This window comes from Mustela erminea, chromosome 6 (assembly GCF_009829155.1).
Source record: "Mustela erminea isolate mMusErm1 chromosome 6, mMusErm1.Pri, whole genome shotgun sequence".
Lineage (NCBI taxonomy): Eukaryota > Metazoa > Chordata > Mammalia > Carnivora > Mustelidae > Mustela > Mustela erminea.
Window position 1 is genome coordinate 10150192 of NC_045619.1, and position 15762 is coordinate 10165953.

At 59.4% G+C, this 15762-nt stretch overlaps 3 protein-coding genes across 3 annotated transcripts; all 3 read right to left on the reverse strand.

Moving 5' to 3' along the window:
* Positions 1-426: 426 nt before the first annotated feature.
* GALR3 (galanin receptor 3) lies at positions 427-3520 on the reverse strand. Its single transcript, XM_032345585.1, has 3 exons — positions 3470-3520; positions 2176-2553; positions 427-1564 (listed from the first exon to the last, which is right to left on the reverse strand). Exons 2-3 carry the CDS (start codon positions 2532-2534, stop codon positions 796-798), a joined length of 1128 nt encoding a protein of 375 aa, XP_032201476.1. The 5' UTR covers positions 2535-2553; positions 3470-3520; the 3' UTR covers positions 427-795.
* A 3070-nt stretch (positions 3521-6590) lies between these two features.
* GCAT (glycine C-acetyltransferase) lies at positions 6591-12645 on the reverse strand. The gene is made up of 9 exons (XM_032346326.1): positions 12364-12645; positions 10722-10852; positions 9583-9684; positions 8952-9098; positions 8292-8446; positions 8079-8161; positions 7714-7885; positions 7186-7307; positions 6591-6915 (listed from the first exon to the last, which is right to left on the reverse strand). The coding sequence occupies exons 1-9, from the start codon at positions 12557-12559 to the stop codon at positions 6764-6766; spliced, it is 1260 nt and encodes a 419-aa protein (XP_032202217.1). The 5' UTR covers positions 12560-12645; the 3' UTR covers positions 6591-6763.
* A 522-nt stretch (positions 12646-13167) lies between these two features.
* Positions 13168-15399, reverse strand: LOC116592796 (histone H1.0). The gene has a single exon (XM_032346329.1). It carries the CDS (start codon positions 15086-15088, stop codon positions 14504-14506), a length of 585 nt encoding a protein of 194 aa, XP_032202220.1. The 5' UTR covers positions 15089-15399; the 3' UTR covers positions 13168-14503.
* Between the last annotated feature and the right edge of the window lie 363 nt (positions 15400-15762).

Below are 15762 nucleotides of genomic sequence, written 5' to 3' on the forward strand. Positions count from 1 at the left end.
GGGGAGCTGCTGGTTTAGGGAAGAGGGCCGATACAGAATCAGGAAGGACCAAGGAAATCCTTGGAAAACACAGAAACTGAGAACAGAGGCCCCAGAGGTAAAGCCCGTTCCAGTGAGCAGACAAAGTTAAATAGCAGTGGGTTTCAGCCAACTTCTGCCAGACACTAGCTATGTGACCTTGGGCAAATCACTGAACTTTTTTGTTTGTTTTTAAAGATTTTATTTTTAAATAATCTCTACACCCAACAGGCTCAGAACCTACAACCCTGAGGGTCAAAAGTCACACGCTCCATTGACTGGACCAGCCGGGTGCCCCAAATCCCGAACTCATTCTGATTCTTGATTTCTCCAACTGCAGGAATGGAACTAATCCTAAATTGCAAAGCTGCTTTGCTAATTAGACTGAAGAATGTAGCACCGCATAAGATATACAGTGAATCCTTCACAACTATTTGCTGTATTAGCGGCTGGCTAGCGTTACATTACCCAGGGAAAGGCTTGGATGGGGAAAGGGGCTTGAGGAAGGGCGGTGGAGGAAGCAGGGCCTGGAAACCGCTGACTGAGTTGGAGCCAGACTGGCTATGGCCGGAATCTGGGGGCTGTCGGGCACGGGGAGCCTGCGCTTAGCCGGGATGGGGGGACCCACTTTCACGGCCTAGGGGCGTCCACCGGGCTGGAGCCCCAGCTCAGACAGTGCACCTCCTCGCCTCGGAGGACTCCTGCCTGGCGCCATACCCTGGGGGAAGGGGAATGGCAGACAGACTGTCCCCCGCGCAGAGGGGAGGCGGATGAGGTTCATTCCGGTCCTGGGGCAGACGGGGCTTGTCGTCCAGCCTCTAAGGCGCGGGCAGGCCCTTCCCCTGGATCGCCCGCCCGGCCGCCGCCCGCCGGCAGCTTCCCGCGAGGCCGGGCGTCCCCGGGGCAGGCGGCGGGGCGGACGCGGCGACGGGCACCCGGGGGAGCCCGGGCGCGGCGGTGGCGGTGGCGGTGGCGGCGGCCACAGGGCCACAGGCGGCGGAGGCGCGCGCGGAAGTGGCGCGAGGCGAGCGCGTAGACCAGCGGGTTGAGGCAGGAGTTGGCGTAGGCGAGGCAGTGCGAGGCCAGGCGGCAGGCGTAGGTGGCGGGGCTGAAGGCGAAGCGGCCGAACCAGAAGCAGAGGATGAGAGCGTGGTGCGGGCCCCAGCAGAGGGCGTAGAGCGCGGCCACCGCCAGCATGGCGCGCCCCGCGCGGCCCGTGGCTCTGCGCCGGGCCTCGGCCATCGCGGCACCCGCGGGGCCCACGGCCGCCCACAGGAAGCGCAGCGTGCGCGCGTAGGCCAGGCTCACCACGGCCACGGGCAGCAGGTAGCCGGCGGCGAAGGTGGCCACGTCGAGGGCGCGCCGGCGCGCGTCCTCCCAGGCGGGCACGCAGAGCTCGAGCGCGCCGTAGCGCACGGTGCCGTAGTAGCTGAGGTAGGGCGCGGAGAAGAGCGCCGCCAGCAGCCACACGAGGCCCACGGCGGCGCGGGCGTGGCGCGGCGTGCGCAGGGCCCGCGAGCGCAGTGGGTGCCGCACGGCCAGGTACCTGCGGGCGGGCGCCGGGTCAGCGCGGCGGGCGGCAGGGCCCCGCGCCCCCCACTCCCCGCGGGGACGCTATCTGCGGACCCGCGACCTGCCTTGCCCCGTGGCGGCTAGGGTAGAGGGCAGTAACACGCCCAGCGCTTGGAGCAGCGCCTGGCACCCCCTAGCAAGGCCGGGATCAAGGCTCAGAGGGAAGAGACTTGCCCAAGGTCACCAAGCCTGGATTGGACCCCAAGTTTGGAACGGCGAAAACAGGTATGACCACAGCCTAGGCTGGGTGTGGGCGGTAATAAAGTAACCGATGGATTCATTCATGTGTTCTTTTTGCCATTCATGTCACACTTACGGAGCACTTACTACGTTCCAGCCTCTGTGCCGGCATGTAAGACACAGAGATGTCTTCTGGAAGCTCACGGTGGAGTTGGGAGGTCGGGGGCAGGATGGTCCGCTGGAGCAGGCTCTACAGGTGCGCAGAGACTGGCAGGGGCCGGAGAGCTGTTCCTTCTCTCCCTGCCATCCTCTCCCTTTTTGGTCCCCCAAGCTCTCCTTCCTAAGGAATCTGTTTAGGTCTTCCCTCCCCAGCCCAGACCCAGCCAGGTCCCAGGCCCAGCGCACCTGTCCACGGAGACGGCGGCCAGCGTGAAGCTGCTGGCATACATGGTAAGGTAGATGAGCAGGTGCACAGCCTTGCAGACGAGGGCCCCGAAGAGCCAGGCGTCCAGCGTGTAGATGGCGGCCTGGAAGGGCACGCAGCACAGGATGAAGCAGAGGTCGGCCACCGCTAGGTTGAGGATAAACAGGTCTGTAGTGCTCCCCGGCTCCTGCCAGGCACTGGGGCTGGGCTGCAACAGCACGGCCAGCACCAGCCCATTGCCCACGGTGCCCAGCAGGAAGATGAGGGCGAACACCACGGGTACCACCACGGCCCCCACGCTCCCTGGGTTGTCTAGCGAAATGTTCTGCGCATCAGCCATCTTCCCATCCGATGGGCACCTGAGGGAAAGAAGCTGGAGTCCTCAGACAGGAGCTCCGGGCTCTGGTCACACGACCCCTGGGGTCTCCATCCAGGCCCCCCGGCCTCGGCATGGCCATGTCTCCTGGGCGCGGGGAGCTCCTGGAGGAATGGTGGTGGGAGAAGGGTGACAGCCATAGGTTCTCCCTGAGATCCACTTCTGCAAGCCCGGCACAATTGCCTACGTGTCTGAGGTGGGTTTCTCAGTTTCCTAGGGAACACCCCCCTGAGAAAGGATTAGTCGATGGATACCTCCCAGCAGAATGGGCTGAGGACCCTGAAGGTGGGGGAGGGGCGAGCCTAAGTCAAGTTGCTGATAGAAGGACCTTACTTCTCCGCAGGGTCTGGAAGCTCAGGGGGAGAATCGGACATGGGTCAAAGTCAGCAAAACATGGGTGATATCCCTGAGTCATCGTAAAGTCCGGTTTAGTGAAAGCCCCACAGTGGCACAGCTGGGAAAACCATAGAGGCCACTGCCCCCCCCTTTTCGCACAAGAGGAAACTGAGGCTCAGAGAGGGGACATGGGAGGCTAATATCACACTTTGAGTGGAAGACCTGGGGCTGTTGCCGCCTGGTACCCTGACTCCCAGGCTGGAGCGCTCAGCTAACAGCCTGTAACAGGTGGGGCCTCCGACCCCCACGCGAGTAACTGTGCGCGTGTGTGTGTGCGTGCGTGCGCATTTATGCCCTCCGTGCCCTCTCTCACCCTTGCTCCATCCCTCGGCCCTATCAGCTACTACCTGTGGATCCCCCTGCTCGCCTGGGACCTCTGGGTTGGTGGGACACATTAGGAGCATGGAGGGGAGGCAGGGTGGAGGGAAGAAAGGCGGTATCTGCGCCCCCCCAACCCCCAGCATGCAGCAAGCCCCCTGAGGCTCAGGATGGGTAACACCCACCTCAGCTCTGGGCACTGGGCCCTGCTTGGTCCTGGGTGAACCGGCCAGACTGAGGCTGCCTCTTGGCTCAGCGGCTACCCCTTGGCACCTCCCTGTAGGTGCAGGTCTGCCTCCCGCTGCTCCCTCTTCTCCTTTAAGGCACCTCCTCCGCTGAGCCAGACTTGGGCGCTCCCTCCGGAGTAGCCACCGGCCACCTCCTCCTCGGTCCCTGATTTCCCCCGGGGGGCATGCTCTTCTGCCTGGTTCTTTTCTGCCTCCCTGCGTTGCTTCTGCCTCTTTCTGCAGTAAGTAACCCATTGATCTCGCTCGCCGAGATTCGCTTTGGAGTTAACCCCTCCGTGCCCGGGGCCCAGCCCATTCCTGGCACTCCCACCTCCAGCCTAATGATTCACTCCCCATCTTCCCTCTCTCTGCCCCAAGGAGGGCTCTAATCCAAGCTCAGAAGGGGTTCCTCATCTTGAATGGGGTGTTCCAGGCTAGGAAACCAGAATAGGAGTCTCTTTTCTGGACTCCTCCCCCAGTTCCTGAAAATCCTGGGGCCCGTCAACTTTCCTAAGCTTGTTCCAGAGGCTCAGTGTGTCTGGAGATGGAGGGTGTTTGGGTCCATCCAAAGAGTCTGGCTTTAGCCTGAGGGCAATGGGGAACTAGTGAAAGTTTTAGAGCAGGGACATGATCTGCCCATTTAATTTGTAATTGGTTTATTTTGGCCTGGCGTGAAAAGGATGGACAGAGGGGGAGTGATTTAATGACTGATCCATTATGAGCCTCTTGTGCTGGCAGAAGCCAAAGAGGTTAGTCTGTCTTGGTTCATGGCTGTGTGATTCAATCAGGCGTGGGGTTCTGGCCTGGAACTCTTGGAGAAGTGAGCCACATGGCCAAATGCCTCCAGAGGGTTAGAGAGACTAGTCAGGGATGGGAAGGGGGGGCGAGGTACCCTGGATTTCATAACAGTGAGGTTGTTTGTAAACTGGACAAGTGTACTGGGGGCAAAAGAGTCTGCAATGAGTTTAAGGAGAGAAGGGATGGTAGGGACTGCTTGTGGTCTTTCTAGAAGCTGGGAGGTAGGCGAGAATGTTAATAGGAAGTCCGTGAAAGGGAAGAGAAAATAATTTGAGGGGACACTGGGACACTGATAGAGCCAGGACTTGCATTTAAGGCCCAAGAACTGGGGAAGAAACTCTAGGACTAACATCTCCCAGAGCCCTGGGATTTTCCTGTGTGCTCAGAGGTTTTTTCGTTTTTTGTTTGTTTGTTTTTTTTAAAGATTTTATTTATTCACTAGACAGGGACACAGCGAGAGAGAGAACATAAGCAGGGGGAGTGGGGGAGGGAGAAAGAGGGAAGGAGGGAGGGAAGGAGGACCGAGGCAACCACAGAGGGCTGGCGAGCGGCAGGCAGGAAAAACCGCATTGTCAAGGCCAAGGCCGGAGTCCAGCACGTCCCTGGCGCCCCCTCCTTCTCTTGCTCCTGGAGGCCGCAACCTTGAACCCAGAGCCGGACGCAGAGGACGCGGACCGTGAGCCGTGGGAGCGGTCTCTGGAAGTGGAGGTGCGGCCGACCCACGGCCTTCGGGCCACTACCAGCACGCGTCCAACCCGCAGCATGTGCGCCCAGAGTGCCCGCGGCGCCCTGCGGGTGCTTCCCACCAGCCCTTCTGTACCTCCGCGGATGGAAGCCTGCACAGCCGCGAGCTGACAGACCGCGGGGCGCGCTATCGGGGCAACGCAGCTGCCCATGCCAGCCGCCGGGGGGCGTCAGGGAGTCGCAGGACGAGCCGGCGCGTGCTCTGAGCCACTGCCGGGTGGACCTGGGCGCGGCTTTCTGTCTCTGCCGGACACGCCACACCTACTGCTGGAATGCGTTGCCCGGTGGCTGCTTGGGGCCACCCCGTGTAATCCGCCGGCCTACGCAGATCACGCACATCAAGCTGCTGGCTGGGCGCAAAGCTGGTGCCAGGCCCTAGGCACTTGCTGCTGCAACGGTGCGCCTGCGACAGGTACACGACCGCGTGGCTGCGGCTCTCTCGGGTATTCCAGCTGCTGCTGTGGCCACAGCAGCCCTTTTCCCTGGGCGGCCATCTCCCAGCACGTGAAGCTCCTGGACCCCAGCCTCAAGCTCCTTCCGACCACAAGCTAAGATTCCTAGAATCCCAGTTAGGATCGCAGCAGCTGGCCCAGGCCATTCATCCCGACAGCCAGGCTAAGGGCAGGGCTGGGGGTTCGAGGACACGGAGAGGGGGTCCTAGTTCCCTGTTGTGGACGAAGAAGGGCGTTTTCATCCTCCCTGCCCTACGTCCAGCGAGGTCCCAGCTTCCCAAGGCCACACCCCAGTGAGGCTGGAGCCGAGTGAGTCAGAACCTACCCCGCCTGGGCCCCTGCCCTGTGCCCATAAAGCTGAGTGGGGACGGCGATGAAAAGACAAGGACCAGGGACAGCGACTACAGGAGGGTGTCCACTAGGGGAGCAGCGAGACTTTTCTGGGGACAAGTGTGGACGGGGCCCTGGCAGCAGCAAATCAACTCTACCGAGAGCCTTGCCCGCCGAGGCCTGGATTCCGGCGCGGGCGGGGCAACAGCAGCCGGAGCCTGAGCTCGCTGCGCCCCCTGGCGGCTGATCAGCAGGCCTGTAGGCCTTGGACCGAGAGGGATGGAAGGAGCCCAGTTACCCTGTACCATCTACTCTTGGTGTGCGGTAAACTGAGGCACACAGAGGAGAAGGGGCCTGCCCAGGAACCAAAATGGGCTAGAATACATGGTTCCAAACTGTCGGGGGCCTTTCTAATAGTGACCCACGTTCTTTCCTTTGGGGCAGGTTTGGGTGCTCAGCCCCTCCTTATTTGGGCAGCTGTAAACCATCCTTTGGATGGGGGGGGGGGGCAGAAAACAAGGTGTTCCCCTGAGGCTGAAGAGCAAATGGGGTGGGTGGGGTGGGAAAGGGCCTGCAGGGTTGGTAGCTGTCCCCCCTAGTAGGGGGACTACCCACATTATCCCCACGGCCTGCGTCTCATCTTAACCTAGGGTAGGTGGTCAGCTCTGAAACCTATTCAGGAGCTTCAGCTCCCACCTGATTCTTCAACTGGTGACAGGGCTGGGCCTGCCCAGAGAGAATGAAGCACACTGACATGTCAGTCCGTTTCCACATTGTTGTTTGACATTCTCAACCACAAGAACGGGCCTTGCCCCAGCCCAGCCCGAGGACTTTGACAGGGCTCAGAGCCTCTGGCCCGGGCTGATCGAAGAGCCCTTTTGTCAATATGGAGGGAGGGGGATCTTGGCTCTGCTCGTGGCCAGCCACATCAGGGTAGGGCTCCATGTAGCCGCCCCACCTCCACGAAGGCCTCCACACAGCGGTCGATGTCCTCCTCGCTGTGCACTGCTGAGATCTGTACACGGATCCGGGCCTTGCCCTTGGGGACCACTGGATAGCTGAACCCGATGACGAAAATGCCTGGTAAGGTAGAAAGGGTCAACCTGGGGCTCAGCAAAGCCATACACGCTTTGGGAGACATGATACATGGTTCCTACTCCCCTGAGGGTCACAGAGGGCAAGGGAGTTGCCTAAGGTGTCCCAGACATGCAAGTAAGTCATGGCCTGGGATCTTCAGCTCGTCTCGAGAGGGTCGTAGGGGGAGGGTATGGGGGAGCATTCATAGTGCAGGGGCTCCCTCCTCTTTTCTCTGAAGACCCATAACCGGTCTCCTTGTCCCGGCTGCCTCACCTCTCTTGAGCATGTCATCCGCCATGCAAGAGGCCAGCCGAGCATCACCCAGCATCACTGGGCAGATGGGATGATTGGCTCCCAGGATGGTGAAGCCGGCAGCTTCCATCTTACTACGGAAACTGTGGGCACAAGCTGGGTGTCACAGGTAGCCAGGGGACTGTGGAGGGTTCACACCCACTCCTGATGGGCCCGTGATCTGTGCCCAAATCTGCAGGATGGACCAACAGAGCCAGATGCAGATGGGGAGCTGGGCAGAGGAACCAGCGGACCAAACCAGAGAGTGAAAAGACAGGATAATATAAGATGGGGAGATACAGGGTCATTGATGGAGTAATGTACCCGGAAATGGAAGGAAGAGGGAGACAGAGAAGAGGTAAGTGGGCGGGCAGGCAGCCCTTGATTAAAAGGGCTGAGTCCCAGTGCATTCTGCTGGAGGCATGGTATGGGCAGAGGGTGGGCACATGGGGGCAGGCCCCTACCAGCTCCCCCACCCCCAGCCTGTCCCACCCCTGCCAGGGACCACACCGCTGGGTTTTGGCTGCCATGGTCTGGACGATGGCGTTGCTCTCCATAAGCAGGTCCAGGGCCTTGGAGGCACAGCCAACGACAGCAGGGGGCAGGCTGTTGGAGAAGAGGTAGGGCCGGGAGCGCTGCCGGAGCAGGGACACCAGGGGCTCAGGCCCTGTCGTGTAGCCCCCTGAGGACAAGGGCAGAGGTGAGGGTGGAAGTCAGAGGCCAGATGCCAGCACCTACCCCGAGCCCCTCCTGGGAGGACAGTCCACACTGCGCTCTTCTGTACCGTCCCAGCCTCCCCTCCCCACCTGCCCTGAGACCTCTCCAGGGCCCTGCCTGTGGATAAGGGGACCCCAGGGGCATGACCCTGCAGGTACCTGAAGCTCCACCAAGTGCCTTCCCCAGCGTGGAGTTGATGATGGTGACCTGGTCTGTGACCCCCAGCAGCTCATCCGTGCCCCTGCAAGGGAAGCTAGCACTGCCACCACTGGCTACCTGAGCGCCCAGGGACCATGGGTTAGGGGAAGGGCTGGCTTCCTGCTTTCCCACCCATCCTCAGAAGCCCAACCCAAGGAGATGCATGCTCCCACCGTCCAGTGGCCCCCAGGAAGCCAGTAGCATGACACTCATCCACAAAGACCAGGGCATCATATCGAGAGGCAAGGCGGCAGATCTCCCGCAGGGGGGCGATGTCGCCATCCATGGAAAAGGCCCCATCAGTGGCCACCAGGCGCAGCCGATGCTTCTGTAGGGAAGCCACAGACAGGTGATGGCTGGTGTCCCCAGCTGGGCCAATCCTCCCATTCTCTACGCTGCTCAGGGCTCCAAGGGCTCACCTTGCCCAGAATCTGGCACAGAGGCCGACACGTAAGCATTACTGTGTTGGGGCTGGAACATCCCAGTCCTGATCTGTGCCTCCCTGAGCCATGCCCACCTCTTCCTGGCCAGTGAGAACAGCTCAGTCTCCCCTGCGAGAGGGAGGGTGGGGTGGGACCACTTCTATCCCCAAGCTCATCCCACCTTTACGCCCAGCGGGGCCTGCCACATGAAAGGTGATGGCTAAAAGTCAAGGCAGCTCAGTACAATGGAAGAAAGCCTTGGGGCAGAAGGATCTGGGTTCAAATCCTGTTTCAAACTTTCATGTTCTTTGGGAATGCAAAGTGGTCCCTCCAAGCCTTAGTTCTTTCACCAGGGGCGAGGCTGAGGATAAGCCCGGTTCTTGCCTCTGCCACCCTTGGGCCTCGCCTCACCTGGGCCTCCTGCAGCTTGGCCTCCAAGTCGGCCATGTCCAGGTGGTGGTAGCGGTATTTATGGGCCTTGCATAGACGGATGCCATCAATGATGGAGGCGTGGTTCAGCTCGTCTGACAGGACTGCATCCTGTGGGGTCAGCAAGGCCTGGGAGAAAGCAGCTGGAGTGGAGCTTCTGCCCAACCACCTAGGGGTTCTCCCTCCCCATGTCTACGTGAGTCAAAATTTCTCTGCCATCCAGGGCATTCTGCCGGGCAGGGAGGCACGGAGCCCCTGTCTGCCTCTATCTGGGTCCTCAGGGCTCCAGGCCTGGGCTGGACCAGGGCCCAGCTCCTGTGAGAGCAGGTGAGAACATGTTTGGCGAGTACCCGGCCCCGGCTAACTCCGACCTTCTCACTGACGTAGGTTATCTCCCCAGTGCCCTGGAAGCTGGTCCCTTGCAGGTCCCAGGATTCTTCCTGCAGCAAGGAAGAAGCTTGGCCCAAGCTTAGCCTCCAGAAGAAAAGGGCCCTGGAGCCTCTAGGGACAGCACTGACATCCTGCCAGGTTCCCCTCACTGCTCACTCCCAAGCCTTCCCCCATAGCCTAGCAGTCCCCACCACTCCCACGTGCACCCCCACCCCCCCCAAACCTCAAAAAGGCCAGCGTTGGCATCGAAACAGCTAGGATACAGGATGGCATCCTCCCGCTGATGGAAGCGGGCTATCTTTGCTTCTAGATCCTTGTGGATGCTCTGCAGAAACAGAGTGAAACGGGTGTTAATGCCTGTAGGGTCACATGAAACAAGTTCTGGGGACAGAGGCTTAGAAAGTCACAGACTCAGCACAGAGGACCTGCAGCCTTGGCTTCTCCCTTCTTTCTTCACCACGTGGGTTCCCCCAGAGCCAACAGGAACCTGGCAGATGGTTCTCCCCGAGGGATCAGGGGCTCGCTAGATACCCCTACCTGGTGGGACCTTCGTCTATAATGGAGGTCTAATGATGAATTATGCGGGATGATGGCAAGGGAAGATGTCTTTCTGACATCAAAGTAAGTGCCTTTTTTGGTTGCGTAATGGCAAGGAAAAGGATTATGTAGCTTTATTTGGGCCTGAAATTCTTATATTTGAAAGCTGTTCGATCAGGGTGAGGGTTTTGTTGGAAAGGGCCCTGGCTGGGGGTTAGGAGTCCTGTTTCCGACATTCATTTCACCATCCCCTTTCTGAGAAGATGGGTAGTAATCTCACAGCAGTCAGGAGCCAAGCCATCTGGGTTAAACTCCTATCATAACAGTCTGCGTGCCTTAGAGGAAGTCACCCAATTTCTCTGGCTTCAGCATCCTCATCTCTGTAAGAGACAAGAATATCCCCTACCACTTATGACCGTTAGGGGCATTAATGAGTTAATATTTGTAATGTTCTTAATACAGTACCTGATACACAGTAAGCACTGTAAGTTTCCCATCTAGGTATTTATTTTGTAACATTTACACAATAAAATAATCAATGTTTACGGAGCACTACTACGTGACAGGCACTGTTCTAAGCAGTTCTGCGTGCAGGTGGGGGAGAGGGATGCTTGGGGAGACTGGAAAGTTTCTTTTGCAACACAACAGAAGCCTGAGCTGGCCTTTCTGGTGGATAGCTCTAGGCTAAGGGTGGCCCAGGGCCCTGGATGAGCTGAGCTGGCTAAACCAGCCTTGTTGACTATGGGAAGCAGGCAGTTGGGGGTCAGTGCCCAACGCTGGGGACAAGGCACCCCCCCCCCCCTCCCCCCAACAGCCACTGTGTACCTGGGTCCCACAGATGAAGCGGGTCGAGCTAAGGCCGGCTCCAAACTCCTCCAGGGCCTGCAGACCTGCCTGGATGACCTCAGGGTGGCTGCTCAGGCCCAGGTAGTTGTTGGCACAGAAGTTAAGGATTCCTAAAGTGGAGGACGGTACAGACACGGCGGCTCAGGGCAAGAAAGGGCCTGGAAAGGTGTCTGTGCCAGGCCCTGGGGACTCAGACAGGAAACGAACCTGGATTCGCCCTTGACAAGGCAACTACCACACAGTATGATCCACTGTGGGGCAGAGGCCAGGATGGGGAGCTAGGGGCCCTGGGGAGGGACCCAATCCGACAGGTACAGGAGAGGGAGGGTCAGGAAAGGCCCCTCAGAGTGGTGCCTTGAAGGATAAGAAGTTTAGACTCTGGCTCTGAATCACATTGTACCCAATGAGGAACGTAGCCCTACCTCACAGGCTTCTCCTGCCCCTGAACACCACCAGCAAAGCCCCATGTGGGCCCTGGTTCCCTTGTGGGTAAGTGAGCAGGCTCACCAGCCCAGTGTGGTCCTCAGACTCTGAAGAGCTGACTTTGCTGCCTGGTACAGCACCACCTGTCTGAAGTGTGTGGGTGTGGGGGTTTCCTTGAGACCTCAACTCCTGACTTATAAAGCCCAAAGTGAACACAGCTGACCTGAGGGGGGAACTGAGGCCTGTAAAGGGCAAAACCACGAGGAGAACCTGTGTCTCCTCGTTTCCCATGTTTTGACCTGCTCCAAGCTTCCCCCAGGCAGGGGTGGGGGTTGCGGGGAGGATGGGGAGGGAGGCAGAGAGTTTTTTGGGGCACCTCGGTTTACAAATAAATACAACAGCACCAGGGATCCCAGGCCTATTTCCTGAGCAGAAAGCGGGTTTGGGAGCCTGTTTATAAGCAGCACCATCTGGGGCCTGGCACGGACAAGACAGGCCGTGACCACTGGCTAGACAGACATGAGGAAGGCCCAGTGGGTCAGTTCGTGGTGTGCCTCCTGCAGCAGCCGGCCGCCTCCCTGTCGCTGTGACTCTGGGCAGCGAGTTGACTTTTCTGACCCACTGGCTGACCTTCTAGCTCCAATGTAAGGGAGAACCTGGACCAAAGCCCAGCTCTGCCCGCCGCTGGCAGGGGCTTTTGGGCAAGCCATTCCACATCTCCGGGCCTCAGCTTCTCTGTCTGTACAATGGGTTTAGTTCTTCCCACGCTGGAGGTCCGCAGGAGTCCCCGTGCAGCAGGGAGTGGAGACCAGCTCCAGGCGACAGCTCCAGAACCGCAGGGCTTCTCACTGCCTCCTTCCCACCCGCGTCCTTGAAGCAGCCAGGTGGGAGCCAGCTGGGTGTCTCTCTTTTTCTCTCACGTTCTCACAGGACCGGGTCTCACTCCAGCCCTACCCTGAGTCAAGAAGGCACTCCACAGCAGATCACCTCCCTTCGTGGAAACAGGTTTAACTAGGTTCCAGGGAACCCTGGGAAGCCGTCAAGTCAGCCTGAGAGATTGGGAAAGGTGCCCGCGGCTACGAGAGCAGATACTGCCCCCTCCCCGGCCCCCTGCCACCCGGCCCTCCATTCCAGCCTGGAACCAAGGTCTGCGAACACCCGGCCGGGTCCGAAGACTCCCAGGAGGAGGGGGAGTTACCTCCGGAGACGCCGTCCACGTGGATGCGCGGCCCCTGACGGGACGTAATGACCCGCTCACTCTTCCAGGTGCCAGCGCCGCGGATCGCTTCCAGCTCCTCCTCCAGGACGCCACGCAGCTGTGTCAGCGCCGACTGCGCGCGGCGGCTGCGGGGGGCCGCGGAGAGAGCGGCGTGGAGCGCGCGACCCGCCCACATGGTGCCCACCTTCGCCCGAGCGCTCCAGCTAGCCAGGAGTCCCGCGGGCCGCGGAAGACTCGCTGTCCCGTGGCCTGGGGGGTGGGCGGGGGCCGGGCCTCGGCGGCCAATCGGAGCGAGAGGGCCGTTAAAGGGGCGGGGAGGCGAGCCCAGGGATGGGGAGGCGGGCCCAGGGATGGGGCGGGGGGAGGTGGGCCCAGGGTTGGGGGGGAGGGGCCTGGCGTGACCCACAGAGGATGGAAGTAGATTGATGTGTAAACTGAGACTGGAGCGCTCCCTGTGGGGGAAGGGGACGCTACCTGGCGGAGGGTGGCGAGTCCCAGGGCCCAGCCCACCAGACCCCCCGCCGTACTCCCAGCCCCTGCCTACACACCCAGCGCCCGGAAAGAAAGGGGGTGCACCCTGTACCCCAAAGGCAAGACCCTAGGAGCAGGCTGAGGCACGCTCTGCACTCTTCAGTCCCGTTTCCCGGTTCCTGTCGATCTGTTGGAACCGTCCCCCATTCGCAGGTGCAAGCAACCCCAGGATTTCACCCCAGCTCCCCTAGCCGATTGCTCTGCATTTGCCTCCAGCCTTAAAAGTAAGGGGGAAAAAATGCACCGCTCAGGTTTCATTTTTCAATTTTATTTTAAAGTTTTAAAATTACAAAGACAGCAAATTCTGCCCGGCACAAATAACACTTGTTTAAAAAAAAAAAAAAAAGAAAAGGAGGGGGGTGGACCAAGCACAAGTGCGTATTTTCCCATATTATTAAAAATAAAAGACGACTGTACAGTTTTTTTCTCCCAGCTCCCGGGCGTGAAACGTTAAGTACTAGCTCTAGATATGTATATATACATATACACACGTACACACAGACCTAGCTCTGTGAAACTACTTAGCAATTCAAAATCGACTGCAGTATGTCTTACTGTCCACTCCCCGCCCACTCCCCCGTCCCCCATCTACAGCTACTTTTATAAGACTCAAAAGTAAAGAGGTCGGGAGGTTTTTAAGTGGCAGGTGGCAAGGCTGGAGCCCCACCAGGCCACCAGGCCACACCACCAATCTTCCTTACACAGGAGGAACCAAAAACCAGGGGAAAAGGAAAGAAGTCCTCCTATGATACAATCCAATTGTGTGGAAAAACCCAACTTTTAAGAGGGCACACTGAGGCACTTGGCTGACTGAGTCCCCACCCTTCCCCCAAAGTTTCCACTCCCGATTAACATGAGACTTTCTGAAGCCACAAAACCCCCTAATGGCTAGTTTCCAGCTGACTGAAAGAAGCCGCTAAGACAGCTTCTCAGACCAGCTGTCACTCGGACACCCCCCTTCCCTTTCCTAGGACAATAGGGAGGCCACAGGAGCACTCGAACAGTGAGAAGGAAACTGCATTTGGACCCCCCACCGCTCAGTATTGGAAGGTGGAAGTCAGCCTAGAGAGGGTTTTTTTTTTTTTTTTTCCCCACTCCCTCCTTTGCCATCCAGCTGCTGCCACCCCTCCCCTCTCCCCACCAAAGTTCTGGAACTCTCACAAGCGGTGTGCAACCTAGAGAAGGCTGGCTCACCTTAAAGCTACTCCTACAAACCTTACCATTTCCAGGCTCCCCCTCTTCTAGTCCGAGGAGCGGCCTTGCCCATTCCCTCCTGCCCCTTTACCTTTCTAATGAACAAACCATCCAACCAAACAAAACACACAAACACACCCAAGTCCCTAAACCCATTAAGTAGATCAATAACAAGTCAAAGAAACAAAATATTTAAGTACATTCTCATCATTAGAGATGAGATTTGTGGTTGCTGTCCTTGCACGATTGGTTAAGGAAAAATGGATTATTCCCTAATTTCTGAGGCATCCAAATAAGGGGCAAAGGACTGCAGATGAAGATCAAGAGAGAAAAGAGAAAAGTATTTACAGAAAATAGGAGACAGGCAGGAGTGTCCACAAGAAAAGCCCCATTGTCACTTCTTCTTGCCGGCCCTCTTGGCACTGGACTTGGCTTTGGGCTTCACTGGTTTGGCCTTCTTAGGCTTGGATGCCTTGACCGGCTTGGCCTTGACAGTCTTGGGTTTTTTGGTTTTCTTGGGTGTGGCAGCCGGCTTCTTCTTGGCCTTCTTGACTGGGGTGGCTTTGGGCTTCTTGCTTGGGGCTTTGGAGGCAGCCTTCTTGGGCTTGGCTGCCTTCTTTGGCGTGGCCACCTTCTTGACTTCCTTCTTCGTCTTCTTGAAGGCCACTGACCTCTTAGGCTCGTCGCTTTTGGCCAGCCGGAAGGACCCTGAGGCACCCACCCCTTTGGTCTGCTTGAGGACCCCAGTGGTGACCAGGCGCTTGATGGACAACTTGATCTGCGAGTCGGCGTTCTCACCCACCTTATAGTGGCTCTTGATGTACTTCTGGATGGACTGGCGCGAGGAGCCAGCGCGGTTCTTCTCCGCCTGGATGGCAGCCACGATCATGTCTGAATACTTGGGGTGGTCTGTGGACTTCTTGGAGGCCTTGGCCCGCTTGGGCTTGGCCGCAGGGGTGGATGTGGAGTTCTCGGTCATGGTGGCCTGTCTGGTCCAGCTGTTGGAGGACGCGCCTTCAAAAGGGCCAGTCCTCGTCGGAGGCCGAGGAAAGCCTTACTCGGGATCTGCTTTGGCTCTCCTCCTGACTCCCGGGCCAGTCCGGGGCCCGGATCTCAGGGACCTGGCTCGGGTCGCGGGAGAACTCGCCAGGCCGCCTCTGCGTGGCCCAGCCCCGCCGCTCTGTCGCTCGGTCTCGGCGCCCGGCTCGGGCTCGGGCTCAAGCGCGGGCTCTGCCTCCGCCTCCTCTGCCTCCCCTTTCCCAGCTCCGCGTCTGGCGCTCGGGCGGCGCATCCGGGTATTTAGCGGCGGCGGGCGGACCGCGGTGAGGACAGGGCTGCTGGCTGCCTGCTCCCGGCCCGGAATGGCGCCGCGCCGCCGCCATCTGTGTTTCTTCCGCCGAGCAAATCCGACCTTTCCCCCCGGCCCGGGCCTTCCCGCTCCCCGCCGCCGCCCGGGACCGCTGCCTGGCTCCCTGGGCTCCCCGGACGGGCATCCCGCCGGCCCGGCCGCCGCCCCCCGCGCCCGCCACGCGCCCCAAACGGCGCCGAGGACCGCTGGTGCGCCTGCACATTTCCCCTTTGCGGGGGGCTGGCTCTGCGGGGCCGGGGAGCCCGGGTGCGGGAAACCCCCCGTAGCAAAGCTCCCCCCTGGGG

Excerpts from the sequence above, each read along its gene's own strand:
- GALR3 (XM_032345585.1), bottom strand. The coding sequence starts at position 2,534 with ATGGCTGATGCGCAGAACATTTCGCTAGACAACCCAGGGAGCGTGGGG. Across the intron at positions 1,565-2,175 it reads GCCGCCGTCTCCGTGGACAG|GTACCTGGCCGTGCGGCACC; the intron begins GTGCGCTGGGCC and ends GCCCGCCCGCAG.
- GCAT (XM_032346326.1), bottom strand. The coding sequence starts at position 12,559 with ATGTGGGCGGGTCGCGCGCTCCACGCCGCTCTCTCCGCGGCCCCCCGC. Across the intron at positions 8,447-8,951 it reads CCAAGCTGCAGGAGGCCCAG|AAGCATCGGCTGCGCCTGGT; the intron begins GTGAGGCGAGGC and ends GCTTCCCTACAG. Across the intron at positions 7,308-7,713 it reads ATGGCAGCCAAAACCCAGCG|TTTCCGTAGTAAGATGGAAG; the intron begins GTGTGGTCCCTG and ends TTGTGCCCACAG.
- LOC116592796 (XM_032346329.1), bottom strand. The coding sequence starts at position 15,088 with ATGACCGAGAACTCCACATCCACCCCTGCGGCCAAGCCCAAGCGGGCC.